This window comes from Macaca mulatta, chromosome 13 (genome assembly GCF_049350105.2).
Source record: "Macaca mulatta isolate MMU2019108-1 chromosome 13, T2T-MMU8v2.0, whole genome shotgun sequence".
Lineage (NCBI taxonomy): Eukaryota > Metazoa > Chordata > Mammalia > Primates > Cercopithecidae > Macaca > Macaca mulatta.
In genome coordinates this window covers 51,958,089-51,985,709 of record NC_133418.1, presented here as the reverse complement: position 1 = coordinate 51,985,709, position 27,621 = coordinate 51,958,089, and the positions used below count along the sequence as shown (strand labels likewise).

General features: G+C 38.4%; 1 protein-coding gene and 2 long non-coding RNA genes across 26 annotated transcripts in view; 1 reads left to right on the top strand and 2 right to left on the bottom strand.

The window, feature by feature from the left end:
- The window catches only part of EXOC6B (exocyst complex component 6B), a 678,312-nt gene that overhangs the window by 612,200 nt on the left and 38,491 nt on the right, over window positions 1-27,621 (bottom strand). Inside the window, exon 1 of one of the 24 annotated variants that reach the window (XM_077959251.1) lies at window positions 817-953. The exons of the other annotated variants lie outside the window; for them this stretch is intronic. Within the exon in view, the coding sequence (XP_077815377.1) occupies window positions 817-818 (2 nt within the window). The 5' untranslated portion in view covers window positions 819-953. Of the gene's footprint in view, window positions 1-816; window positions 954-27,621 lie in introns of those variants that run through there. 24 annotated transcript variants of the gene reach the window in all.
- LOC144333741 (uncharacterized) overlaps window positions 1-27,621 on the top strand; it is a 71,301-nt gene that overhangs the window by 5,734 nt on the left and 37,946 nt on the right. The gene's annotated exons all lie outside the window — the stretch shown is intronic.
- The window catches only part of LOC144333739 (uncharacterized), a 35,798-nt gene continuing 20,862 nt past the window's right edge, over window positions 12,686-27,621 (bottom strand). Inside the window, exons 2-3 of the long non-coding RNA XR_013402705.1 lie at window positions 13,008-15,359; window positions 12,686-12,862 (exon numbers count right to left, since the gene is read on the bottom strand). This is a non-coding gene — a long non-coding RNA (uncharacterized LOC144333739). The remainder of the gene's footprint in view (window positions 12,863-13,007; window positions 15,360-27,621) is intronic.

Here is a 27,621-nt window from a genome sequence, read left to right as displayed (position 1 = left end):
CAAGAACAAAAATACAATTTTTTAAAAATTCAAAGAAAAAAAGTAGGCCATTAGATATGGCTTCATGGTACTGTCTTCCCCCTCGCCCCCAGAAAAATTATTTCACCTGACACTGTTTTTTTTAATGATTATAGTGCTCTAAATTTCCAACTTACGACGCTTGGAAGAAACAACTGCTGATGAGCATAAAGTCACTAGGGGGCAGCAGAGCATAAAGAGTATCCCCTGAAAAGTGGTGACAACTACAAAGTTATTACATAACCAGAAGTGTCTTCAACTGCTGAAAACATTTCAGTCATCACAAGCACAATCAAACATTCGTCAATTAATTTGTAAACATTGCTTCTAAGATATTCATTATATTACTTTATGATTGTAATTTTTATTTTGAAATAACTTCACATTGCACAGAGAACTCTTGTATAGCCTTTATGCAGGGTTCACTAATTTTTGCCATATTTGTTTTATCATTTTCTTCCTACATATATATGTATATGTATGTTTATTTTTCTAAACCATTTGTAAGTAGGCTTCATATATCATGCCTGTAAAACTATAGTGTGTACCTCCTCTCTTACATAATGATAGTACCATTATCAAATTCAAGAAATTTACATTGATACAATTATAATCTAATCCACAGTCCAAATTCCAATTTTGAAGATCATCCCAATAATACTCTTTAGAGCATTTTCATTTCCTACTGGAAAGTATCCAGTCTAAGATCATGAATTACATTTTGTTGTCATGTCTCTTCAGTTTCTTTTTATCTAAACAAGCAGTTTCACCAAATTTATGGACAAAAAACCACCTTACATTATTAAAAATTACTGAGAGGCTGGATGTGGTGGCTAACATCTGTAATCTCAACATTTTGTGAGGCCAAGGTGGAAGGATTGCTTAAGGCCAGGAGTTCAAGCCCAGTCTGGGCAACATAGTGAGACCATATCTCTAAAAAAGAAAGAAAAGAGGAAAAATAAAAATTACTGAGTACCCTAAAGAGCTTTCGCTTATATGAAATATATATATATATATCTGAGTATGTGCTATTTTAGATATTAAAACTGAGGAGTGATGTTAGCAAGATGGCAGAATAGGAGTTTCCAACACGCATCCTTTCACAGAAACATCAGTTTGAACAAACATCCAAGTACAAAAATATATTAAAAAGAACTAAGGAATCCAGGTGAGAGATTATAGCATCTGGGTAGAATGAAGAAATAAGAAAATATACATTAAAGAGGGTATGAAAGACAGCTTCACATTATCCATGATTCCCTTCCCCCAAGCTCACAAGAGAGACCCTTGCTGGAGGAAAACGAGAATGATATGAGTACCCTACTTCACTGGGGACCCCAGCCCCAGGCCTGCCCCAGTGAATTTTGGTGCCAGGTCAGCTGCCATGTACCCAAGCTCCAGGCCAAGTCCAACACAAGGACAGACAGCCAGTGACCTAAGGCTCCAGGCCTGCCCCTGCAGGACCAGGCTTAAGGCAAGCTCCAGTGCCAGGCTGGCCCCCCAAAACCCCAGGCTTCAGGCCTGCCCAATAGAACCTGGTGCCAGGCAAGTCCCCACAGAAACAGGTTCTAGGCCCAGCCACATGGTACCAGGCACCAGGCTCATCTCCATGGAAAGAGACGCCAAGACTGCCCTATTGCCAGTTAGTCATTGTGGATCCAAGCTTCAGGCCTGCCCCTGCAGACCCCATTGCCAGGCCCAACCCATAGATCCTTTTACCAGGCTGATCCCCATGACCCCAGAATCCAGGCCCACACCCACACCCAGGCAACAGGACTGATCTTGTAAACTCAGGTGCCTGGAATGCCTACCTGCTGACCCAGGGACCAGGCCAGCCTACCCAGGGACTCCAGAAGAAAGTCAACCTGTGCACTCAACCAATCAGCCTGGTCAGAGACTCTGAGTAGGCTGACTGGTGATGGGCTTTCCCTGCCAAAGCCAGCCTGTAAAGACTGGAAGAGGTACCTACATCTTCAAATGCACAACTACCAAACCAAAGCCAGAAGGATCACAAATAAACAGGAAAACCATAATCCCCCCACCCAATGAACAAAATAAAGCACCAGTAGCCAACCATAAAGAAATGAAGATCTACAAACTGTCTGACAAAGATTTCAAAATAATTGTCCAAAAGAAATGTAGAGAGCTACAAAAGAACCACAGAGAACTATAAAAGAACATGTACAACATGGAACTATAGGTAATAATATTATTATATTGTATAATTTAAATTTGCTAAGATAGTAGATCATAGATTTTCTTTTCTTTCTTTCTTTCTTTTTTTTTTTTTTTTTTTTTTGAGACAGAATCTTACTTTGTTGCCCAGGCTGGAGTGCAGTGGTGCAATCACGACTCACTGCAGCCTCAACCTCCCAGGCTCAGGTGATCCTCCCACATCAGCCTCTCAAGTAGCTGGGACAACAGGCATGAGCCACCATGCCCAGTTAATTTTTTTCATATTTGTTGTAAAAATGGGGTTTCACCACATTGCCCAGGTTGGTCAGAAACTCCTGGGCTCAAGCAATCCACTTGCCTCAGCCTCCCAAGGTGTTGGGATTATAGGTATGAGCTACCATACCTGGCAGATCTTAAGTTTTCTCACCAAAAAAAAAAAAAAAAAAAAAAAAAAGAGGCAACTATGTGAGGTGATGAATATGTTAATTAGCACAATTTTAGTATTCATTTCACAACGTGTATATGTATCAAAACATCACATTCTATACCTTAAATATATACTTTTTAAAATTATACTTCAAGAAAGTTGGGGGGAAAAAACTAAAACTGAGAACCTTGAAAATAATTAATTCATTTAAAATTAACAATGAACCCACTACAAGTTAAGCAGTATATTTTATACAAATAAAAAACAGTTAAAAGAGTTTGTTTTACATTTGTGAAAGTATCTTTAATGTCTGTCTTAACAGAAGACATCTGGATTCTGTAGCTGTCTCCGCATTCAACCTATGGCAATGAATAGTTGCATAGTTTTGGTTAAAGTATATAAAGAAAACTCAGCCTCACAATACATGTAACTGGAAAACTAAAAAGTATTTTCAAAGACTTTTCAGATAATTATATATAAATATTCTTTGGTATAATTTTAGAATGTGACAAATGATACTTTCTTAAAGTTACAAGGTGAAATCTGAAACCATATCAGTAAATGTTTTGTACCTTGTTACATTAAAACCCACTAGTCTATGTTATACTTCAAATGAATATTTTACATGATTTTGTAACATCAGGCATTGGTCATTTAAAAAATACTGATTCACTGGGTTGTATAGTTTTCCAAATGTTGACATATTTCATTAAATAGTATCAAAAAACACATTGATTAATATTATCACCCAGTCTAACAAGAAATGTTTGTAAGTACTGACAATCTTTAGAAGGGCAACAAGCTACCTCAGGGAAAATATGAACAGGTTGCAACAGTAAATTCTGCATACATAGTCCAAATAATAAACTGGTTATTCTGTAGAACACAATAATAAAGATGAACTGAAAATCTAATCATAATAAATAATCACTATACATCAGAATGGATGAAATAAAAACTAGTGACAATGCCAAATGCTGACGAGAATGCAGAGAAACTATATCACTAATACTTTACTGATGGAAATAGAAAACAGTACAGTCACCTGCAAAAATATTTTTGAAGTTACTAAAAAAACTAAACATACACTTACCATACAGTCCAGCCAACTGCACTCCTGAGCATCTACCCTAGAGAAATGTTAACTTATGTTGAAATATATATACATCTAAATCGGTACAGGAATGTTCACAGCAGTTTTATTCATAATAGCCAATGAATGGTTCTTTTTCCTCCTGACAAAAAATATGTAGTATCTTTTACAACATCAATTCTCTGACACCTACTGATGTCTCACAATTCTAATTAATTCTCACACTATCTCCTGGAGTTAGCATCAGACCAAAGGTTAAGGGCTCAGTCCCATAAAACTGACCCACTTCATGCACCAGTCACAAACTAGGTGCCCAGATGTCCCACGTTTTTGCCCAGGCAACTACAAATTCAATTGTTGCCATGATGCCTCCCCTCCCTACCAGGTTCAATAAGTTACTAGAATAATATAGAACTCAGTTAAGCACTTTGCTTACTTACTGATTTATTATTGAAGATATAACTCAGGATCATCCAAATGGAAGAGGTGCATAGGGAGAGTTATGAGAAAGAGTGGGATGCAAGGAGCTTCCATGTCCCCTTCAGACATGCCACCTTCCCAGCAACTCAATGTGTTCACCAACCTGGAAGCTCTCTGAAACTCCTTATTGTTTAGGAGTTATTAAGGAAGTTTAATTACATGGGTATAATTGATCAAATTACTGGCCATTGGTGATTAGGGCTCTCTCCCCATCTTGGAGGTTGGGGGATGAAGTTGAATGTTCCAACCCTCTAATCAAGGCTTGGTCTTTCTGGTAACTAGCCCCTCTCTTAAAGCTATCTAGCGCCTCATCAAGAATTATCTCATTAGCATAACTCAGGTATGGTTGAAAGGAGCTTCTTATGAATAACAAAACATAAACCTATCGCCTTCTCACTTACAAAATTCCAGGTAGTTTAGGAATTATGTGCCAGAAGTCAGGGTCAAAGACCAAATGCAATTTATTATTATGCCACAGCCCAAAACAAGAAACAGCCCAGGTGTTCAACAGGTAAATGGTTAATAAACTGTGGTACAACAATATCATGGAGTACTATTCAACAAAAAAAGTAATAAACAATTTATGCTCACAACAAATGAATCTTTTTACGCTGAGAAAAAGAAAAAACAATACCAAAAGGTTACAACATATGACCTCATTTATACAGCAATTTTGTAATGACAGAACTTTAACAATGGAGACAGTGGTTGGCAGAATTAGTGATGGGGAAGCAGGGAAGTGGATATGATTATAAAAAGGTACCACAACTAGGTCAGGAGATCGAGACCATCCTGGCTAACCTGGTGAAACCCCATCTCTACTAAAAAATACAAAAAACTAGCCCAGCGAGGTGGCGGGCGCCTGTAGTCCCAGCTACTCGGGAGGCTGAGGCAGGAGAATGGCGTGAACCCAGGAGACAGAGCTTGCAGTGAGCTGAGATCCGGCCACTGCACTCCAGCCCGGGTGACAGAGCGAGACTCCATCTCAAAAAAATAAATAAATAAATAAAATAAAATAAAATAAAATAAAAAAGTACCACAGCAATCATTATAGTGATGAAACAGTTCAATATATTGACTGTGGTGGTGAATACATATACCAACATGAGATAAAATTGTACAGAACTAAATGCATACACACAAATGCCTATAGTAAAACTGTAGAAATCTGAATAATGTAGGTGAATTATATCAATGTCAATATCTTGGTTTGATATTATAGCATTGTTTTGCAAAATGTTGCTGAGGGGAATTAAGTAAGGGTACTTGGAGTCTCTCTATAATTTCTTATAAATTATATCAGTGTAGAGCAGGCAATAAAAACATATAGAGATAAATACACATATACACACACATATATATACTTACATATATAATTTCTTATAACTGTATGTGAAACTGCAATTATCTCAGCAAAAATTTCAATTAAGAAATCAATACAACATATATAAAGAGAATTCAGAATAATATTTTTATACTTTTAAGGTAATGAAGACCCTTCTAAGCAAGATATCATATTCAGAAGCCACAAAGAAAAAGACTGGTTGATTTTACTACAATAAAATGTTAACCTTCTGGCCAGGAGGGGTGGCTCACACCTATAATCCCAGCACTTTGGGAGGCCAATGTGGGCAGATTTTTTTAGCTCAGGAATTCGAGAGTAGCCTGGGCAACATGGAGAAACCTCATCTCTACAAACAATACAAAAATTAGCCAGGCATGGTGGTGCACACCTGTAGTCCCAGCTACTCAGGAGGCTGAGATGGGAGGATCACTTGAGCCCCTGAGTCGGAGGTTGAGTGAGCCGGGATCATGCCATGCCACTGTACTCCAGCCTGGGTGAGAGAGCCAGGTCTCAAAAAAGAAAAAAAAAGAGTTAAGTTTCTGTATAAGAATTTGCAATATGAATTAGGTGAAAAAATAAACACCAAAATGGGGAGATGCATTTATAAAAGTTAATACAAGATGAATATCTGGGACATAATACATATATAACATACATTATATAATAGTAGTTCCAAAAGGAAAGGAGAGAAAGAGAAAGAAGTTGGAAGAATATTTGTAGAAGTAATGACCAAAAACTTCCTAAATCTGATGAAGAATATGAATACATACTTCCAGGAAGTTCAACAAACTCCAAGTAGAATAAACTCACAAACATCCACAGCAAGGCACATTATAATCAAACTGTCAAAATACAAGACAGGCCGGGTGCAGTGGCTCATGACTGTAATGCCAGCACTTTGGGAGGCTGAGGCGGGAGGATCACCTAAGGTCAGGAGTTCAAGATCAGTCTGGCCAACATGGTGAAACCCCATCTCTACTAAAATTACAAAAATTAGCTGGGCATGGTGGTGCATGCCTATAATCCCAGCTACTTGGGAAGCTAAGGCAGGAGAATCACTTGAACCTGGGAGGCAGAGGTTGCAGTGAGCCAAGATCCTTGCGCCACTGCACTCCAGCCTGGGCAATAGAGTGAGACTGTCTTAAAAAAAGAAAAGCAGACTCTTGAGACTCTTGAAACCAATGAGAGAAGCAACTCATTGTGTATTAAGGATCCTCAATAAGATGAACAGCAAATTTCTCATCAGAAACCATGGAGACCAGAAGACAGTGAGATAACATATTTAAAATGTTATTTTAAATATTTTTTATTTAAATTTGTAAAATGTTGAAAGGAAAAAACCATTAAGCAAAAATTCATTATCTGGCAAAACTATCCTCCAAAATGAAAAAGAAATTAAGATATCCCCAGATAAACAAAAACTGAGACTCTGTCATTAGTAAACCTGCCCTATAGGAAGCACTAAAGCAAGTCTCTCAGGCTGGAAAGAAAAAACACTAAATGGTAACTCAAATCCATACAAATAAAGAACACTGTTAAAGGATAACTACATAGGTAAATACAAAAGTCAATATTATTGAATTTCTAATTCGTACCTCCTCCTTTTTCCTATATGATTTAAAAGACTGCATAAAAAAACGTGTCCCTGTTGATGAGCATACATTGTATAAATACGTAATTTATGACAACAAAAAGGACAAATGGAGTTATATAGTAACAAAGATTTTGTATACTATTGAAACTAAATTAGTATCAAACCAGATATTCATAAATTAAGATGTTAATTGTAACCCCCAGAAAAATCACGAAGAAAATAAGTTAAAATTTATAGTTTATAAATGAATGAATCAAACTGGTACACTAGAAAATGCCTATCTAACACAAAATAAGGCAGTAATGGAAAAAACAAGGAATGAAAAATACAGAAGATACACAAAATAAATAGCAAAATGGCAAAAGTAAGCCGTTCCCTATCAGTAATTACAATGAATGAAAATGGACTAAACTCTCCAATTAAAAGGCAAAGATTGACATGACGAGCTTTTTTGCTGCCGTTTGTTTGTTTTCTTTGACATGATGGACTTTTTAAAAATAGTAACAACATGATCCAACTACACGTCATATATAAAAGACTCATTTTAGATCCCAAGATAGAAATAGGTTGAAAGTGAAAGGATGGAAAAAGATATTCTAAGCAAACAATAACCAAAATAATATTAACTGGACAAACCAAAGGAGAGCTAAAACTAAACAAAACAAGCTTCAAGCCAAAAATAGCTGCAAGAAAAAAATGGACATTATTACTTCTATTTTAAAGGTTCAGAAAACTAGTACTCAAACCCTGTTCTGCATACTGCTCCTTCTAGAATAATGTACTGTTTACAATAGAAACAGAATCAACTCTTTAGTGCCTGCATAGGTAGGAACAAATGTGCTGTAGACGAGTTACCAAAAAATTACCATTTCATACACTGGTGAGGAGGCCCTGGTTGACCTTTAGCCTGTTTGTGCCAAGCAGTTATCCTTTCAGTTCAGGAAAGGGATGTACTAATCTGACAAACACATTCAAGCCAACAACTACAAATCATGACTAAGATTTGCTATTAGTCATCTCCCATTCTTTCTAAAGACTTCACTCCTTTGGAGTAAAGGCTATCATATACGAGTAAAGCTTTTCCCAAAATGTCATGCCTCAGAGGAAAGTTAAGATCACCAAGGAGTTCTAAAATGTATTTTCTTTAGGGTTGTTAATTTTCTAAAAAACATAATAGAGCAAACAAACATATAAGTTTAAAAAAAAAAAAAGCAGGATACAACATAACATGTGCATGTACCTGTCTGTATGTTAATACAATATTAACATATACAGTGAATATGTCCATATAGTATATATAGTATAACATAAATATTATAGTATTTATAAAAACAACAGCGAATGTTTATTTCATGTATACTACTTATAAAGGACTGTTCTAAACACTTTTCACTTATTATCTTGCTAAACCCCAAAACTATACCCATGATACAGGGTGACAGTATTACCTTCATTGCACAAAGAAACAGAATCACAGGCAAGATAGATTATTTGTCCAAGTTACAAAGCTAGTGAGTAGAGCCATGATTACAGAGAAAGTATAAAAACTCAGAATCCCACATTCATCCATTTCTCTATCTGCCACTATATTATATATATTATATAAATGTACATATTATAACTTGCTGCCCCCATACAAAATAGACATAACATTATGCAACATCATAAATACATTTATGTTATACATACACAAATTTTTTATATATGCACATGTGTGTGCATGTGTGTTTCAATGACATAGAAAACGTTCAAAATGTAAAAAAATTATCAAGCAAATATGCTAAAATAATAAGTTTATGAATAGTTTTGCTCTGTTTTAGGTTTTTCTAAATATTTCCATATTTACATCAATAAGCATTATAGTGGCAACTATTTTGGTCAGACCCCAGGCCCCACATCAATGCTATCTGGCAAAAGACCACACACTCCACACCCCACAGCCATAAAATTAAACAGGGGACTAAGTTTGGGCCAAGCATAACATCCCAGGTCCCAGAACACGTAAGAATTAGACTATTGTCTTAGGGGTGGAAAATCAGATCATTTTCCTAAGATTATAATAACTGAAGCTGACCAAAAAAAAGAAAAAAAAAAAGTCCTTTTCCTCTTTAGTCTAGAGATATTATAATAGATGCCTAAAGTTGCTGGTGTATGCCCCTTGCTTCATGAGAAAATTCAATTTTAGGACAAGATGAAGACAATGGAGAAAAAGGCAAGTCTGAAAAAGAGAAGAGACTTTCTGGTCAATACAAAAATCCTTTCTTACAGTCTGACCTAACACCAACTTGACCCTATGTTTTCAGATGCTTGGTGTAACTTAAACTTTTTTGTTTAAGTTAATTCACACTGAGTTTCTGTCACTTGCAACCAAAGAGTCCCAACCACTACAGGTATTAGTTTCATAATCTGGAAAAAAGGCAAAGAAATATTTGTATGCTGCTTATATCTTTTTTAAAATGATCTTCATAACACTTTCTATTATTAACATATAAACTCCAAAATAAAAGAAATAATAATAGCTTACTAAACAATAAAAACATACCTACAATACAATGAATTTTCTAAATTTCCAAATGCCCTTATGACGATAAAATCAAAACAAGAAATCATTCCTTCCAGCAGAGCAAAACAGGACTAAAAGAACAAGCTCTAACACTATAAAATAACCTGATTATACAGAGATTTTTTCAGCATTTTTTGTTACTATTGTTCTATTTTTTCCTTCTATTTATCTTCAGAACAGTACAGGTAGAACAAAACTGCATTAAAAAACCTGAAGTATTCTGTGCCCTAAAATATTTTATCTAAATCTTGAAGAGTTGTTATATACTCTTAGTTGCATTCATGTAACTTGGCAAGCTGACAAAGGTTTCCTTCAATACACACTACACACAGCAGATTAACCAACAGGACATGGAGTAGAACCTAATTCTAAAGTGACTGTTTTTCATTTTATAATACTACCTTAGGCTATCTGACACCAAATTTCACTGAGTAGATGACAGTATATGATGTGCTTGCTTTATCTAAAAAAGAGGAAGTCAAAGTAAACAAAGAATTCAATAGCAGCTATAACAATTCCCTTTACAATGATATTTCCTCCCCTGTGTAACAGCTCAAATTACAGAAAATCTGAGGTTGCTATTAAGCATTAAAAAGGATAAGGAAGTCCTTGTTAGGTTGTTTTTGTAACTTGTTACACTAAGAAAAAAAAAAACTCCTTTTAAATTGGGTTTTCAGGGGGTTTTATTTTTATTTTGTGTTTATAAGTGATGAAATTCCTAACTAAATTACTACTCCCAATGTTCCTATTAATATAACCATTGGTAGATTAATCTTTTTGTCATAAAGTTCTGGCCATGCTATTCTTCTGTCCCTTGAAAAAGATACCAAGTCCTGAATCCATATTGAAGATTCTAAATAAAATCTAAATTTCTGAGCTTAACAGTCTAGTACTTTCCCAATCTTACCCTAACCTTTCTATCCATTTTTTCTTCATACTGTTCCTCTCCACAAGGTTTTCTCCTCTCTGAGCAAACTGATTTTTTTAATCCTGTAAACAGTCTAATTGCCAGGATAGACTAGATTATGCTACTATAACAACCAACCTCAAAATTTCAGTGGCTTAAAACAACAAAGATTTCTTTCTTGCTGATGATGTGAGTCCATCGTGGGTCAGTATGAGGCTCTCCTCTACAATGTCCTCACTCTGAGAAGCAGCCAATTATCTACAGTCAGTAAACTTTTTCTGTAAATAGCCACAAAGTAACTATTTTCAGCTTTATGGGACATATGGCATCTATCACAACAATTCAATTTTGCTGTTGTAGTGCAAAAGCTGCCAAAGACAATACATAAACAAATGAGTATGGCTATGTTTCAATAAAATTGCATTGACAAAAATTGGCAACAGATCGCATGTGGCCTGCATGCCAGTTTGCCAGAGCACTGCAGGTCACTGTGACAGAGGAAAAGCACAGTAAGAAAATTAGAGACTCTTAAAACTTCCACTTGGAAGTGACTCATATGACTTCAACTCATATATGATTGGTCAAAATAAATCATACGGCCACAAGTAACTTCCAAGGAGAAAGGACATGCAATTATATGTACCTGGAAGGGAAAAAGAAATATTGAGTATATAGGCTGGGCGCAGTGGTTTGCACCTGTAATCCCAGAACTTTGGGAGGCCGAGGCGGGAGGATCATTTGAGGTCAGGAGTTCGAGACAAGCCTGGCCAACATGGTGATACCCCATCTCTACTAAAAATACAAAAAATTAGCTGTGCATGGTGGTGCGCACCTGTAATCCCAGCTACTCGGGACGCTGAGGCAGGAGAATCACTTGAACCCGGGAAGCAGAGGTTGCAGTAAGCCAAGATCAAACCACTGCACTCCAACCTGGGCAACAGAGCGAGATTTAGTCTCAAAAAAAAAAATTGAGTATATAATCCTAACAACATCACAAAGTATATTTTCTTGACCTTTTCTTGTTTCTTCCCTACTATCATAGAATGCCTAAATCTCCTTTATCTACAAATCCAAATCCTAGCCATTCCTCAAGACTGAGTTCAAATATCACCATCTCCAAGGATTCTGCATCTCATAATTTCTTTTTGGCTTAGAGTTACCTTTTCTTTTTTATTTTTTAAAATTATTTTATTGATACAAATATTTCTACATATTTGTGGGAAATGTGTGATATTTTGTTACATGTATAGACTGTGTAATGAGTAAGTCAGGATACTTAAGGTGTCGATCACCTCAAGTATTAATCATTCCCGTATGTTGGGAAAATTTCAAGTCGTCTGTTCTAGCTATTTTTAAACAGACAATACATCATTGTTAACTATAATCACGCTACTCTGCTATAGAACATTAAAACTTATTCCATCTAACTATATATCGGCACCCATTAACCAGTTTATTTTTATTCCCTCCCACACCCCCACCCTCCCACTCCTCTGGTATCTATCATTCTATTCTCTACCTCCAGATTAATGTTTTTAGTTCCACATATGAGTGACAACATGTGATATTTGTCTTTCTGGGCCTGGGCTTAATTCACTCAACAAAATGACATCCAATTCCATCCACATTGCTGCAAATGACATGATTTCATTTTCTTCTGCAATTGAACAGTATTCCATTGTGTATACCTCGTTTTCTTCATCCATTCATCCATTGATAGGCACTTAGGTTGATTCTGTAGCTTTGCTATGTTTGCATGGAAGTGCAAGTATCGCTCTGATATACTGGCTTCTTTTCCTTCCAATAAATACACTGTAGTGGGACTGCTGGATCACATGAGAGTTCTATTTTTGAGAAACCTCCATACTGTTTTCCATAGTGGCTATACTAATTTACATTCACAAGAAAGTGTATAAAAGTTCCCTTTACTCCATACCCTTTCTAATATATGTTTTTTGTTGTTGTTGTTGTTGTTGTCTTTTTAATAATAGCCATTCTAACTAGGGTAAAATATATCCATGGTTTTGATTGCATTTCCCTGATGATTAGTGGTGTTGAGCATTTTTAACACACCTGTTGGTCATTTCTTTTTCTTTCTCTTTTCTTTTTTTTTTTTTTTTTTTTTTTTGAGATGGAGTCTCGCTCTGTCACCCAGGCTGGAGTGCAGTGGCGCGATCTCGGCTCACTGCAACCTTTGCCTTCTGGGTTCAAGTGATTCTCCTGCCTCAGCCTCCTGAGTAGCTGGGACAATGGGACACCACTGGGACACCACCATGCCCAGTTAATTTTTGTATTTTTAGTAGAGACGGGGTTTCACCATGTTGGTCAGGCTGGTCTCGAATTCCTGACCTCGTGATCTGCCCACCTCGGCCTCCCAAAGTGCTGAGATTATAGGAGTAAGCCACTGCACCCAGCCCCTGTTGGTCATTTCTATGTCTCCTTTCAAGAAATGTCTATCCATGTCCTTTGCCCACTTTTAATGAGAATAATTGTGGAGATTTTTTTCCTGTTGTTTGGATTCCCTATATAGTCTGGATATTATCCCTTATTGGATGAAGAGTTGCAAATATTTTCTCCCACTCAACAGGTTGTCTCTTCACAGTTGACCATTTCCTTTGCTGTGCAGAAGCTTCTTAGTTTAGTATATTCCCATTTGTCTATTTTTTGTTTTGTTACCTGTACTTTGAGATCTTAGCCATAAAATCTTTGCTTAGACCAATGTCCTGGAGTGTTGCCTCTATGTTTTCTTCCAGTTGCTTTATAGTTTCAGGTCTTATGTTTAATGTTTATGTTAAATCCTTCTTGAGTTGATTTTTATAAACAGTGAGGGAGTCCAGTTTCATTCTTCTGCATCTGGATATCCAGTGTTCCCAGCACTATTGATTAAAGAGGATATCCTTTTCCCGATGTCTGCTTTGGGTGCCTTTGTCAAAAATCAGTTAGCTGTAAGTATGTGAATTTATTTCTGGGTTCTGAATTCTTCTCCATTGGTCTATGTGTCTATTTTTATATGAATACCACGCTGTTTTGGTTATTATTGCCTAGTAATATATTTTAAAATCAGGCAGTGTGATGCCTCTAGCTTTGTTCTTTTTGTTCAGAATTGATTTGGCTATTTGGGTTCATTTTTGGTTCCACATGAATTTCAGAATTGTTTTTTCTATTTATATGAAAAATGACATTGATACTTTGATAAGGATTGCATTGAATCTGTAGATTGTTTTGGGTAGTGTATTAGTCCATTTTCACACAGCTGATAAAGACATACCCAAGACTTGGAAGAAAAAGGTTTAATTGGACTTACAGTTCCACATGGCTGGGGAGGCCTCAGAATCATGGTGGCAGGTGAAGGGCACTTCTTATATGGTGGCGGCAACAGAAAATGAGGAAGAAGCAAAAGCAGAAAACCCTGATAAACCCATCAGATCTCGTGAGACTTATTCACTATCATGAGAATAGCACAGGAAAGACCATACACCATGATTCAATTACCTCCCCCTGGGTGCCTCCCGGGTCCCTCCCACAACACATGGGAATTCCGGGAGATACAACTGAAGTTGAGATTTGGGTGGGGACACAGGCAAACCATGTCATTCCACCCCTGCTCCCTTTAAATCTCATGTCCTCACATTTCAAAACCAATTATGCCTTCCCAACAGTCCCCCAAAGTCTTTACTCATTTCAGCATTAACCCAAAAGTCTATAGTCCAAAGTCTCATCTGAGACAAGGCAAGTCCCCCCCACCTATGAGCCTGTAAAATCAAAAGCAAGTTAGTTACTTCCTAGATACAATGGGGATACAGATATTGGGTAAATGCAGCCATTCCAAATGGGAGAAATTGGCCAAAGCAAAGGGGTTACAGGGCCCATGCAAGTCCAAAATCCAGGGGGCAGTCAAATTTTAAAGCTCCAAAATTATCTCCTTTGACTCCAGGTCTCACATCCAAGTCACGCTGATGTGAAAGGTAGGTTCCCATAGTCTTGGACAGCTCCGCCCCTGTGGCTTTGCAGGGTACAGCCTCCCTCTCAGCTGCTTTCATGGGCTAGCATTGAGTGTCTGCAGCTTTTTCAGGCACACAGTGCAAGCTGTCAGTGGATCTATCATTCTGGGGTCTGGAGGACAGTGGCCTTCTTCTTGCAGCTCCACTAAGCAGTGCTCCAGTAGGGACTCTGTGTGGGGGCTCCAACCCCATATTTCCCTTCTGCACTGCCCTAGCAGAGGTTCTTGATGAGGGACCCATCCCTCCAGCAAACTTTTGCCTGGACATCCAGGCGCTTCCATACATCTTCTGAAATCTAGGCGGAGGTTCCTAAACCTCAATTCTTAACGTCTGTGAACCCACATGCTCAACACCACATAGAAGCTGCCAAGGCTTGGGGCTTGCACCCTCTGAAGCCACAGCCCAAGCTGCACATTGGCCCCTTTCAGCCACAGCTGGAGCAGCTGGGAACCAGGGCACCAAATCCCTAGGCTGCACACAGCACAGGGACTCTGGGTTCAGCCCACAAAACCACATTTTTCTCCTGGGCCTCCGGGCCTATGATGGGAGGGGCTGCCTGGAGACATTTTCCCCAAAGTCTTGGGGATTAACATTAGGCCCCTTGATACTTATCCAAATTTCTGCAGCTGGCTTAAATTTCTCCCCAGAAAATGGGTTTTTCTTTTCTATTACATAGCCAGGCTGCAAATTTTCTAAATTTTTATGCTCTGCTTCCCTTATAAAACTGAATGTAGGGCTGGGCATGGTGGCTCACACCTGTAATCCTAGCTCTTTGGGAGGCCAAGACAGGAGAATGGCTTAAGTCCAGGAGTTTGAGATCAACCTGGGCAAGACAGCAAGACCTTCTCTTCACTAAAAATAAAATAAAATAAAAAATTGAAGTAAGACATTCTACAAAACAAGGGAGCAAGATATGCTTTTCTAAACAATGAAAGTTAATATACAGAAAATATTGAAAGAATCGTAACAATGAATAAATATTTATTTAGGGTTAGATTATGTCCTCTATACCAACATGGATGCCAGAAGAAATACAAAGAAATTATATGACAGTCTGTGACCTAGAAGTTGGAGAAACAAGACATGCACACATGAAATGATAGCAAGTACAAAAACTGTACCATAATTCAAACACTTATTGAGGATTTACATTCCAGATACTGTATCCACACTGAGGATAAAACAATAATGAACAAAATACTATCCCTCCTTTTAAAAACTTCAAAAACTATCAGAGGTGACTAATATAAACAACTACATAATGCAATGTCACTGGTACTATGTTGATGATTTTTATTAAATGCTATGAGAACTAGGATCAAGAAAATAATTGTTTCTGCTTCTACAGAAATACCAAAACTGCCCTCATTGAAGAAGTTATTTGAACTGTTAGGGTATGCTAAAACCTGACTATAAAGAGCCTACATGGTAGGCAAAAAAGAACCAGCAAAGATCTGATCTGGATTTTTTTGTAAGTTTATGGCAATAGTATGGAAAATGGGCTGACAAGTAGTCTATATACTCTACTAGGGCAATCGCCATGTCTGTCTTATTTACTGATGCACTCAGTGCTGAGCACAGCATTTCACACATAGTAGACCATCTTAAGTAATGCATTTGTTGAAAAAATTATAAAAAATGAAAGAGACACTAGTAAGGAGTGTGTTGTCCAAGTGAAAAACAGTGAGAACTTAATTAGGGCAATCACAATGGGGAATTGTTGATGACATCAACACTGAATTGCCTTAATTTAAATGCCAAATTGTATGGCTTATGAACTATAGGAACTAAGAAAAAACAAATATAGATACAAGAGAAGCAATCTGATCACAAAGAAATCTCACAATGAACTATAAGCCAAAACAACCACCTAACAACTTTAAATATATTACATATTATTGGAAAGTGATTCCCTCAACTGGCACCAAGTATGAATTCATCTCAGAAAACCTTTAAAAAGTCATCTAAATCCCCAGGGTTTTATTTTATTTATTTATTTTTTTAAAAAAAATTTATTTATTATTATTATACTTTAAGTTGTAGGGTACATGTGCATAACGTGCAGGTTTGTTACATATGTATACTTGTGCCATGTTGGTGTGCTGCACCCATCAACTTGTCATTTACATCAGGTATAACTCCCAATGCAATCCTTCCCCCCTCCCCCCTCCCCATGACAGGCCCCTGTGTGTGATGTTCCCCTTCCTGAGTCCAAGTGATCTCACTGTTCAGTTCCCACCTATGAGTGAGAACATGCGGTGTTTGGTTTTCTGTTCTTGTGATACATTGCTAAGAATGATGGTTTCCAGCTGCATCCATGTCCCCACAAAGGACACAAACTCATCCTTTTTGATGGCTGCATAGTATTCCATGGTGTATATGTGCCACATTTTCTTAATCCAATCTGTCACTGATGGACATTTGGGTTGATTCCAAGTCTTTGCTATTGTGAATAGTGCTGCAATAAACATACGAGTGCATGTGTCTTTATAGCAGCATAATTTATAATCCTTTGGGTATATACCCAGTAATGGGATGGCTGGGTCATATGGTACATCTAGTTCTAGATCCTTGAGGAATCGCCATACTGTTTTCCATAATGGTTGAACTAGTTTACAATCCCACCAACAGTGTAAAAGTGTTCCTATTTCTCCACATCCTCTCCAGCACCTGTTGTTTCCTGACTTTTTAATGATCGCCATTCTAACTGGTGTGAGATGGTATCTCATTGTGGTTTTGATTTGCATTTCTCTGATGGCCAGTGATGATGAGCATTTTTTCATGTGTCTGTTGGCTGTATGAATGTCTTCTTTTGAGAAATGTCTGTTTATATCCTTTGCCCACTTTTTGATGGGGTTGTTTGTTTTTTTCTTGTAAATTTGTTTGAGTTCTTTGTAGGTTCTGGATATTAGCCCTTTGTCAGATGAGTAGATTGCAAAAATTTTCTCCCATTCTGTAGGTTGCCTGTTCACCCTGATGGTAGTTTCTTTTGCTGTGCAGAAGCTCTTTAGTTTAATGAGATCCCATTTGTCAATTTTGGCTTTTGCTGCCGTTGCTTTTGGTGTTTTAGACATGAAGTCTTTGCCCATGCCTATGTCCTGAATGGTACTACCTAGGTTTTCCTCTAGGATTTTTATGGTATTAGGTCTAACATTTAAGTCTCTAATCCATCTTGAATTAATTTTCGTATAAGGAGTAAGGAAAGGATCCAGTTTCAGCTTTCTACTTATGGCTAGCCAATTTTCCCAGCACCATTTATTAAATAGGGAATCCTTTCCCCATTTCTTGTTTTTGTCAGGTTTGTCAAAGATCAGATGGCTGTAGATGTGTGGTATTATTTCTGAGGACTCTGTTCTGTTCCATTGGTCTATATCTCTGTTTTGGTACCAGTACCATGCTGTTTTGGTTACTGTAGCCTTGTAGTATAGTTTGAAGTCAGGTAGCGTGATGCCTCCAGCTTTGTTCTTTTGACTTAGGATTGTCTTGGAGATGCGGGCTCTTTTTTGGTTCCATATGAACTTTAAAGCAGTTTTTTTCCAATTCTGTGAAGAAACTCATTGGTAGCTTGATGGGGATGGCATTGAATCTATAAATTACCTTGGGCAGTATGGCCATTTTCACGATATTGATTCTTCCTATCCATGAGCATGGTATGTTCTTCCATTTGTTTGTGTCCTCTTTTATTTCACTGAGCAGTGGTTTGTAGTTCTCCTTGAAGAGGTCCTTTACATCCCTTGTAAGTTGGATTCCTAGGTATTTTATTCTCTTTGAAGCAATTGTGAATGGAAGTTCATTCCTGATTTGGCTCTCTGTTTGTCTGTTACTGGTGTATAAGAATGCTTGTGATTTTTGCACATTAATTTTGTATCCTGAGACTTTGCTGAAGTTGCTTATCAGCTTAAGGAGATTTTGGGCTGAGACAATGGGGTTTTCTAAATATACAATCATGTCATCTGCAAACAGGGACAATTTGACTTCTTCTTTTCCTAACTGAATACCCTTGATTTCTTTCTCTTGCCTAATTGCCCTAGCCAGAACTTCCAACACTATGTTGAATAGGAGTGGTGAGAGAGGGCATCCCTGTCTTGTGCCAGTTTTCAAAGGGAATTTTTCCAGTTTTTGCCCATTCAGTATGATATTGGCTGTGGGTTTGTCATAAATAGCTCTTATTATTTTGAGGTACGTTCCATCAATACCGAATTTATTGAGCGTTTTTAGCATGAAGGGCTGTTGAATTTTGTCAAAAGCCTTTTCTGCATCTATTGAGATAATCATGTGGTTCTTGTCTTTGGTTCTGTTTATATGCTGGATTATGTTTATTGATTTGCGAATGTTGAACCAGCCTTGCATCCCAGGGATGAAGCCCACTTGATCATGGTGGATAAGCTTTTTGATGTGTTGCTGAATCCGGTTTGCCAGTATTTTATTGAGGATTTTTGCATCGATGTTCATCAGGGATATTGGTCTAAAATTCTCTTTTTTAGTTGTGTCTCTGCCAGGCTTTGGTATCAGGATGATATTGGCCTCATAAAATGAGTTAGGGAGGATTCCCTCTTTTTCTATTGATTGGAATAGTTTCAGAAGGAATGGTACCAACTCCTCCTTGTACCTCTGGTAGAATTCAGCTGTGAATCCATCTGGTCCTGGACTTTTTTTGGTTGGTAGGCTATTAATTATTGCCTCAATTTCAGAGCCTGCTATTGGTCTATTCAGGGATTCAACTTCTTCCTGGTTTAGTCTTGGAAGAGTGTAAGTGTCCAGGAAATTATCCATTTCTTCTAGATTTTCCAGTTTATTTGCGTAGAGGTGTTTATAGTATTCTCTGATGGTAGTTTGTATTTCTGTGGGGTCAGTGGTGATATCCCCTTTATCATTTTTAATTGCGTCGATTTGATTCTTCTCTCTTTTCTTCTTTATTAGTCTTGCTAGTGGTCTGTCAATTTTGTTGATCTTTTCAAAAAACCAACTCCTGGATTCATTGATTTTTTGGAGAGTTTTTTGTGTCTCTATCTCCTTCAGTTCTGCTCTGATCTTAGTTATTTCTAGCCTTCTGCTAGCTTTCGAATGTGTTTGCTCTTGCTTCTCTAGTTCTTTTAATTGCGATGTTAGAGTGTCAATTTTAGATCTTTCCTGCTTTCTCTTGTGGGCATTTAGTGCTATAAATTTCCCTCTACACACTGCTTTAAATGTGTCGCAGAGATTCTGGTATGTTGTATCTTTGTTCTCATTGGTTTCAAAGAACATCTTTATTTCTGCCTTCATTTCGTTATGTACCAAGTAGTCATTCAGGAGCAGGTTGTTCAGTTTCCATGTAGTTGAGCGGTTTTGATTGAGTTTCTTAGTCCTGAGTTCTAGTTTGATTGCACTGTGGTCTGAGAGACAGTTTGTTATAATTTCTGTTCTTGTACATTTGCTGAGGAGTGCTTTACTTCCAATTACGTGGTCGATTTTGGAGTAAGTACGATGTGGTGCTGAGAAGAATGTATATTCTGTTGATTTGGGGTGGAGAGTTCTATAGATGTCTATTAGGTCTGCTTGCGGCAGAGATGAGTTCAATTCCTGGATATCCTTGTTAACTTTCTGTCTCGTTGATCTGTCTAATGTTGACAGTGGAGTGTTGAAGTCTCCCATTATTATTGTATGGGAGTCTAAGTCTCTTTGTAAGCCTCTAAGGACTTGCTTTATGAATCTGGGTGCTCCTGTATTGGGTGCATATATATTTAGGATAGTTAGCTCTTCCTGTTGAATTGATCCTTTTACCATTATGTAATGGCCTTCTTTGTCTCTTTTGATCTTTGATGGTTTAAAGTCTGTTTTATCAGAGACTAGTATTGCAACCCCCGCTTTTTTTTGTTCTCCATTTGCTTGGTAAATCTTCCTCCATCCCTTTATTTTGAGCCTATGTATGTCTCTGCGTGTGAGATGGGTCTCCTGAATACAGCAGACTGATGGGTCTTGACTCTTTATCCAGTTTGCCAGTCTGTGTCTTTTAATTGGAGCATTTAGTCCATTTACATTTAAGGTTAAGATTGTTATGTGTGAACTTGATCCTGCCATTATGATATTAACTGGTTATTTTGCTCGTTAGTTGATGCAGTTTCTTCCTAGCCTCGATGGTCTTTACATTTTGGCATGTTTTTGCAATGGCTGGTACCGGTTGTTCCTTTCCATGTTTAGTGCTTCCTTCAGGGTCTCTTGTAAGGCAGGCCTAGTGGTGACAAAATCTCTAAGCATTTGCTTATCTGTAAAGGATTTTATTTCTCCTTCACTTATGAAACTTAGTTTGCCTGGATATGAAATTCTGGGTTGAAAATTCTTTTCTTTAAGAATGTTGAATATTGGCCCCCACTCTCTTCTGGCTTGGAGAGTTTCTGCCGAGAGATCTGCTGTTAGTCTGATGGGCTTCCCTTTGTGGGTAACCCGACCTTTCTCTCTGGCTGCCCTTAAGATTTTTTCCTTCATTTCAACTTTGGTGAATCTGGCAATTATGTGTCTTGGAGTTGCTCTTCTCGAGGAGTATCTTTGTGGCGTTCTCTGTATTTCCTGGATTTGAATGTTGGCCTGCCCTACTAGGTTGGGGAAGTTCTCCTGGATGATATCCTGAAGAGTGTTTTCCAACTTGGTTCCATTTTCCCCCTCACTTTCAGGCACCCCAATCAGACGTAGATTTGGTCTTTTTACATAATCCCATACTTCTTGCAGGCTTTGTTCATTTCTTTTTCTTCTTTTTTCTTTTGGTTTCTCTTCTCGCTTCATTTCATTCATTTGATCCTCAATCGCAGATACTCTTTCTTCCAGTTGATCGAGTCGGTTACTGAAGCTTGTGCATTTGTCACGTATTTCTCGTGTCATGGTTTTCATCTCTTTCATTTCGTTTAGGACCTTCTCTGCATTAATTACTCTAGCCATCAATTCTTCCACTTTTTTTTCAAGATTTTTAGTTTCTTTGCGCTGGGTACGTAATTCCTCCTTTAGCTCTGAGAAATTTGATGGACTGAAGCCTTCTTCTCTCATCTCGTCAAAGTCATTCTCCGTCCAGCTTTGATCCGTTGCTGGCGATGAGCTGCGCTCCTTTGCCGGGGGAGATGCGCTCTTATTTTTTGAATTTCCAGCTTTTCTGCCCTGCTTTTTCCCCATCTTTGTGGTTTTATCTGCCTCTGGTCTTTGATGATGGTGATGTACTGATGGGGTTTTGGTGTAGGTGTCCTTCCTGTTTGATAGTTTTCCTTCTAACAGTCAGGACCCTCAGCTGTAGGTCTGTTGGAGATTGCTTGAGGTCCACTCCAGACCCTGTTTGCCTGGGTATCAGCAGCAGAGGCTGCAGAAGATAGAATATTTCTGAACAGCGAGTGTACCTGTCTGATTCTTGCTTTGGAAGCTTCCTCTCAGGGGTGTACTCCACCCTGTGAGGTGTGGGGTGTCAGACTGCCCCTAGTGGGGGATGTCTCCCAGTTAGGCTACTCAGGGGTCAGGGACCCACTTGAGCAGGGAGTCTGTCCCTTCTCAGATCTCAACCTCCGTGTTGGGAGATCAACTGCTCTCTTCAAAGCTGTCAGACAGAGTCGTTTGCGTCTGCAGAGGTGTCTGCTGCGTTTGTTTAGTTTACTGTGCCCTGTCCCCAGAGGTGGAGTCTACAGAGACAGGCAGGTTTCCTTGAGCTGCTGTGAGCTCCACCCAGTTCGAGCTTCCCAGCAGCTTTGTTTACCTACTTAAGCCTCAGCAATGGCGGGCGCCCCTCCCCCAGCCTCGCTGCTGCCTTGCCGGTAGATCACAGACTGCTGTGCTAGCAATGAGGGAGGCTCCGTGGGTGTGGGACCCTCCCGGCCAGGTGTGGGATATGATCTCCTGGTGTGCCTGTTTGCTTAAAGCGCAGTATTGGGGTGGGAGTTACCCGATTTTCCAGGTGTTGTGTGTCTCAGTTCCCCTGGCTAGGAAAAGGGATTCCCTTCCCCCTTGCGCTTCCCAGGTGAGGCAATGCCTCACCCTGCTTCAGCTCTCGCTGGTCGGGCTGCAGCAGCTGACCAGCACGGATCGTCCGGCACTCCCCAGTGAGATGAACCCAGTACCTCAGTTGAAAATGCAGAAATCACTGGTCTTCTGTGTCGCTCGCGCTGGGAGTTGGAGACTGGAGCTGTTCCTATTCGGCCATCTTGCTCCGCCCCCTACACACTCTATTTATTTATTTATTTATTTTGAGACAGAGTCTCACCCTGTCGCCCAGGCTGGAGTGCGGTGGTGCAATCTCGGCTCACTGCAACCTCCACCTCCCGGGTTCAAGCAATTCCTCCACCTCAGCTTTCCAAGTAGCTGAGATTACAGGCGTGCGCCACTTTTGTATTTTTTTAGTAGAGACAGGGTTTCACCATGTTGGCTAGGCTGGTCTCGAACTCCTGACCTCAAATGATCTGCCCTCCTCAGCCTCCCAAAGTGCTGGGATTACAGGTGTGAGCCACAGTGCCCAGCCTCAGGGTTTTCTTTATCTTTTTCTTTTTTTTCTTCTGATTTTCCATAAAAGATAGCTTTAAGGAAAGTTTAAGATTATAACTTACTTTTAAATATGACATAAATTTCAAGAAGGTTTTAATTAAGACACAGAAAGAGATTACTGGTCTAATTTCTTTTTTTGTTTGTTTGTTTGTTTGTTTGTTTGTTTGTTTGAGACAGGGTCTCTGCTGCCCAGGCTGGAGTGCAGTGGTACAATCAGAACTCACTGCAGGTGATCCTCTTACCTCAGCCTCCCAAATAGCTAGGACTACAGGCACATGCCACCATGCCCAGCTAATGTTTTGTGTATATTTTTTTTTCTTGCAGAGATGGGGTTTCACCATGTTGCCCAGGCCAGAACTGGTCTAACTTCTAAGACATGACACTACAAATTAAATAGACTAAAAGGAAGACCCATTCAGCTATCAGAACTCGGTAAGAGAGACATGAATAAAATACTTTTTTTAATACTTGGTATCCACACTTTTACTATTCAAGCATGACCTTAAAGAAATAATTTACAAAAGGGATGAGATAATGCCTACCTCATTGTGTTCTTACCTGACATAGTTCAGTGATTTTCAGATAGCATAATAGTTAAGAACAAAGACTCTCTAGGTTCAAATACCAGTTCCTTCGTCTACCTGTTATTTCTGTATTATTCAACTTCTCTGATCTTGTTTCCTCATCTGCCTCATAGGGTTGTTGTATTAAATGACTTAATATGTAAAATTGCTTAAAATAGGGCATAGCACAAAGTAAGTACTAAATAAGCATTAACTGTTGTTATTATTTAAAATACTCAGTACAAATATAAGTGTGAAGTTGAATGTGAAGGCTAGTCATTTAGCCTCTGCATGAGCCTAGCAAATGACACAGCATCAGAATTTCAATTAGCAACATTCTGGAATGTGGGGTTCTTTTTTTGCCGTTGTTTTTTACCTGCAAACCATGAGGTATCAGAATTTGGGGTTCTTAACAACATATATCCTTCAGGAATATCAAGAATCTGCCGGCTGGGTCTGGTGCAGTCGCGTGCACCTGTAATCCCAGCACTTTGGGAGGCCAAGCCAGAAGGATCACTGGAGTCCAAGTGTTTGAGACCAGCCTGAGCAACACAGTGAGACTCCATCTCTACAAAAAATTTAAAATATTAGCCAAGTGTGGTGGTATGCACCTGTAGTCCCAGCTACTCCAGAGGCTAAGGTGGAAGGATTGTGTGAGCCCAGGAGGTCGAAGCTGCAAGTGTGCGGTAATCACACCACTGCACTCCACCCTGGGCAACAGAGTCTGAAAAAAAGGGGGCAAGCCTGTCTCAAAAAATTAGAAATGATAAAAACAGAAAGAATCTCCCATATTCCTGGTGCTACCACTGGCAGAACCTGAGCAAATTATGACCTCATTCTTTGCTCTAGTTTTCTCCTAAGATCCTCATGTCAGCTTTTTCTCTAGGATCCTGGACTGAGTCACAACTTCCTCACTGAATTCCTGATTTAGGTTCTTTCAGGGGCTGTGTCTAGCTCACTCTGGGTGTGGTGCCATGTTTGGCACCATCTCTTCTGAAAACACTGATGTGGTGAAATTCAGCTGTATTTGAGCTGGTTTCCCTTGTAATTTTCCACTTTTTTTTTTTATTAGAATGAGCAAAAGCACAAAACATAATTACAAGTTCTGTACTTAGCACTATCAAGCCTCCCAAAATCCCAAAGGAACTAAGACTTTTGTCAACTATCTTCTAAGAAACAGTATTGACAAGTCCTACCCAGACTGCCAATCATTATGATCCAAAGAGCTAACATACATGGTACATCTAGCTCCAAGCAATAAATGCTGATTTCTTTTGACTCTTCCTCTACCTACTTTATCCCCACCCTGAGGGAATGTATGATGAAAAACTTTAGGAAAGAGACTAAGCTGGGTATGTGTAGTGGTTTGTTGGGGCACAGCTTGGAGACACTGGCATTCTTGACAACAACTCTGAGTCAAATGTGAATTAATATCAGTCTCCCACTTCATTTTACCCGTGTCTCCCACTTCATTTTACCCGTGTCTCCCAACTTCCTAAATGGTGGGTGTGATTACATGAATATGTTTGTATCATGATTAATGTTCAGATCAGAAACAAAACTGGTTCTTTTTATGACTCAGAAGGTAAAATATTCTACCTTTCAGGCAGAATGTGAAAATTAGGATAACTACTAACTGATGACACCAAACTTAATTTTCTTGCAACTATACAATAAAAAACCAATCTGACATATAGAGGAAAAATGTATATAGATAAGTAAATATAGGAAAATGTCAATAATTAATTATTGAATCTAGGGGATTGTTCTTTTGATTTTTTTGCAAGTAAGAGATTTTTCTTAATAAAAAGTTTGGGCAGCAAAGGGCAGGGGGGAACTTGACACACTCATAGACTAACACTCCCAGAGTTCAGAAAAATAAATAATTTACTGTCTATACCATCTAAGTCATAGAAAACAAAACTGCTCTGATTTTTTTGCCTGTATGCATAAATTTTACCAAGTCCTATACCAATTTACCTGGATGCTCACAGGTTGCCCCCATAAGGCTACCACACTCAGAGAAATGGCACAGGGCTGACTAGGAAAAAGAATTCCCATCTGCCAGCCATAAATCCCCATGCTAACAGTAAGTCGAAATGGATTCCTCTGATAGGGGTATTCCCAGCCTCTAACACAAAACACACTTCCACCCAAGGTAACAGTAGAAACCTTTGGTGAGATAATTCTTTAAATTTTTAAATATAAGAGGGAAAATACTGAATACAATCACATAAACCTATGAAAATTAAAATAGTAATGCAGAAGCACTAAGTTGTGAGTTTCTACAACCCAAGTGGTAAAAGTGAGGGTTTTTCATCTAAATCGAAACGAGAAAGGAATTCTGCATTTAGTATTCCATCAACACTTCAACTGTAGGGAGAATAAATCTATAATATGCTCTTTCACAGGGAACAAAATTAAAATAAGGTAAAGATGGTGACATTTACAACCAGTTTCTAGAATCTGAAGCAGTTCCACAAAAGCTATGCTTTCAACTTACTCTGAGCAACCAAAATTTTAAAGTTAAATATAAACAAATTATCCATTTCTCCTTTCTTAAGTAATATAGGAGGTAAGACAAAAGTAGTACATTTTAATCCAAAACTGCTAGGTAGAAAACAAAATAAGAGTCTAGAAAATTAGACTAGGGCATTAGTATTAGAATTAACAAGTAGAGGGAATATAAATCTTGATATCACTACAATTTTCTAGGTGGTTTTTAACAAGCCACTTAACTATATCTTTATGCTAAAATAGAAAACAATATTAACCATACCTTCTGAACTGAAAATAGGCCTATTGAAAATAAATTTGAAACCACATGTTCTCATTCGCATGTGGGAGCTAAAAAAGTTGAACTCATAGAAGTAGAGAGTACAACTATGGTTATTAGAGGCTGGGAACAGAACGGGGAAGGGGCGGATGGGGAGCCATGGTATATGGATACAAAATTACAGCTAGATAGGAAGAATAAGTTCCAGTATTCTATGGCATTACAGAGTAAATATAGTTAACAATAATTTAGTGTATATTTTCAATAAATTATTGAAATTTCAATAACTGTCATCTGCTGGTAGTTATCCTATTTTGAATGTTCACAACACAAAGAAATGATAAACGTTTGAGATGATGGGTATGCTAATTATCCTGATTTGATCATTACACAGTATATACATGCATCAAAATATCACTCCGTATCCTATAAATATGTACGCCTGGCCAGGTGTCGTGGCTCTGGCTCGGGCCTGCAATCCCAGCACTTTGCGAGGCTGAGGCAGGAGGACTGCTTGAGCTGTGGAGTTCAAGACCAGCCTGGGCAACATAGTGAGGCCTTGTTGTTACAAAAAAATAAGCAAAACTAGCCAGGCATAGTGGCATACTCCTGTAGTCCTCGCTATTTGAGAGGTTGAACTGGGAGGATGGCTTAAGTGAAGGAGGTTGAGGCTGTGGCAAACCAAGACAGTGCCACTGCACTCCAGCCTGAGCAACAGTGTGAGACCCTGTCTCAAAAACCTAAATATATAAATAAGTACAATTATTACATGCCAACTAAAAATTATATAAATAAATTTAAAATCAAGGGCTACATAAATGCTTATTAACAAATAATAATGATGTGAGAACAAACGATGTGAGAGCTGGGAAGGAGTCAATACCCAAAGGATATGTATCTACAACACCTAGCGGATAAGCAATCTTTAATGAAGTCATCTTTTTAAACCTTCAAGTAAATAGTAAATCTGATTGCAAACTATCACATCTGGCCTCACCACAAAAAACATCAAAGGCAGTGAACATGTAATGAATCAATGTGAAATATAATTCAGCAGCCAGCCCTATAAGTTTTTGCCTGTAATCTTGAATTCACTGAAATACAGATTCCAAATAATTTCTCAAAATCCAAGCTTCAGCATTTCAGTCTGGGGTCTGTTAAAGAATTTATCCTAGATGCCCGGAATAAGCTG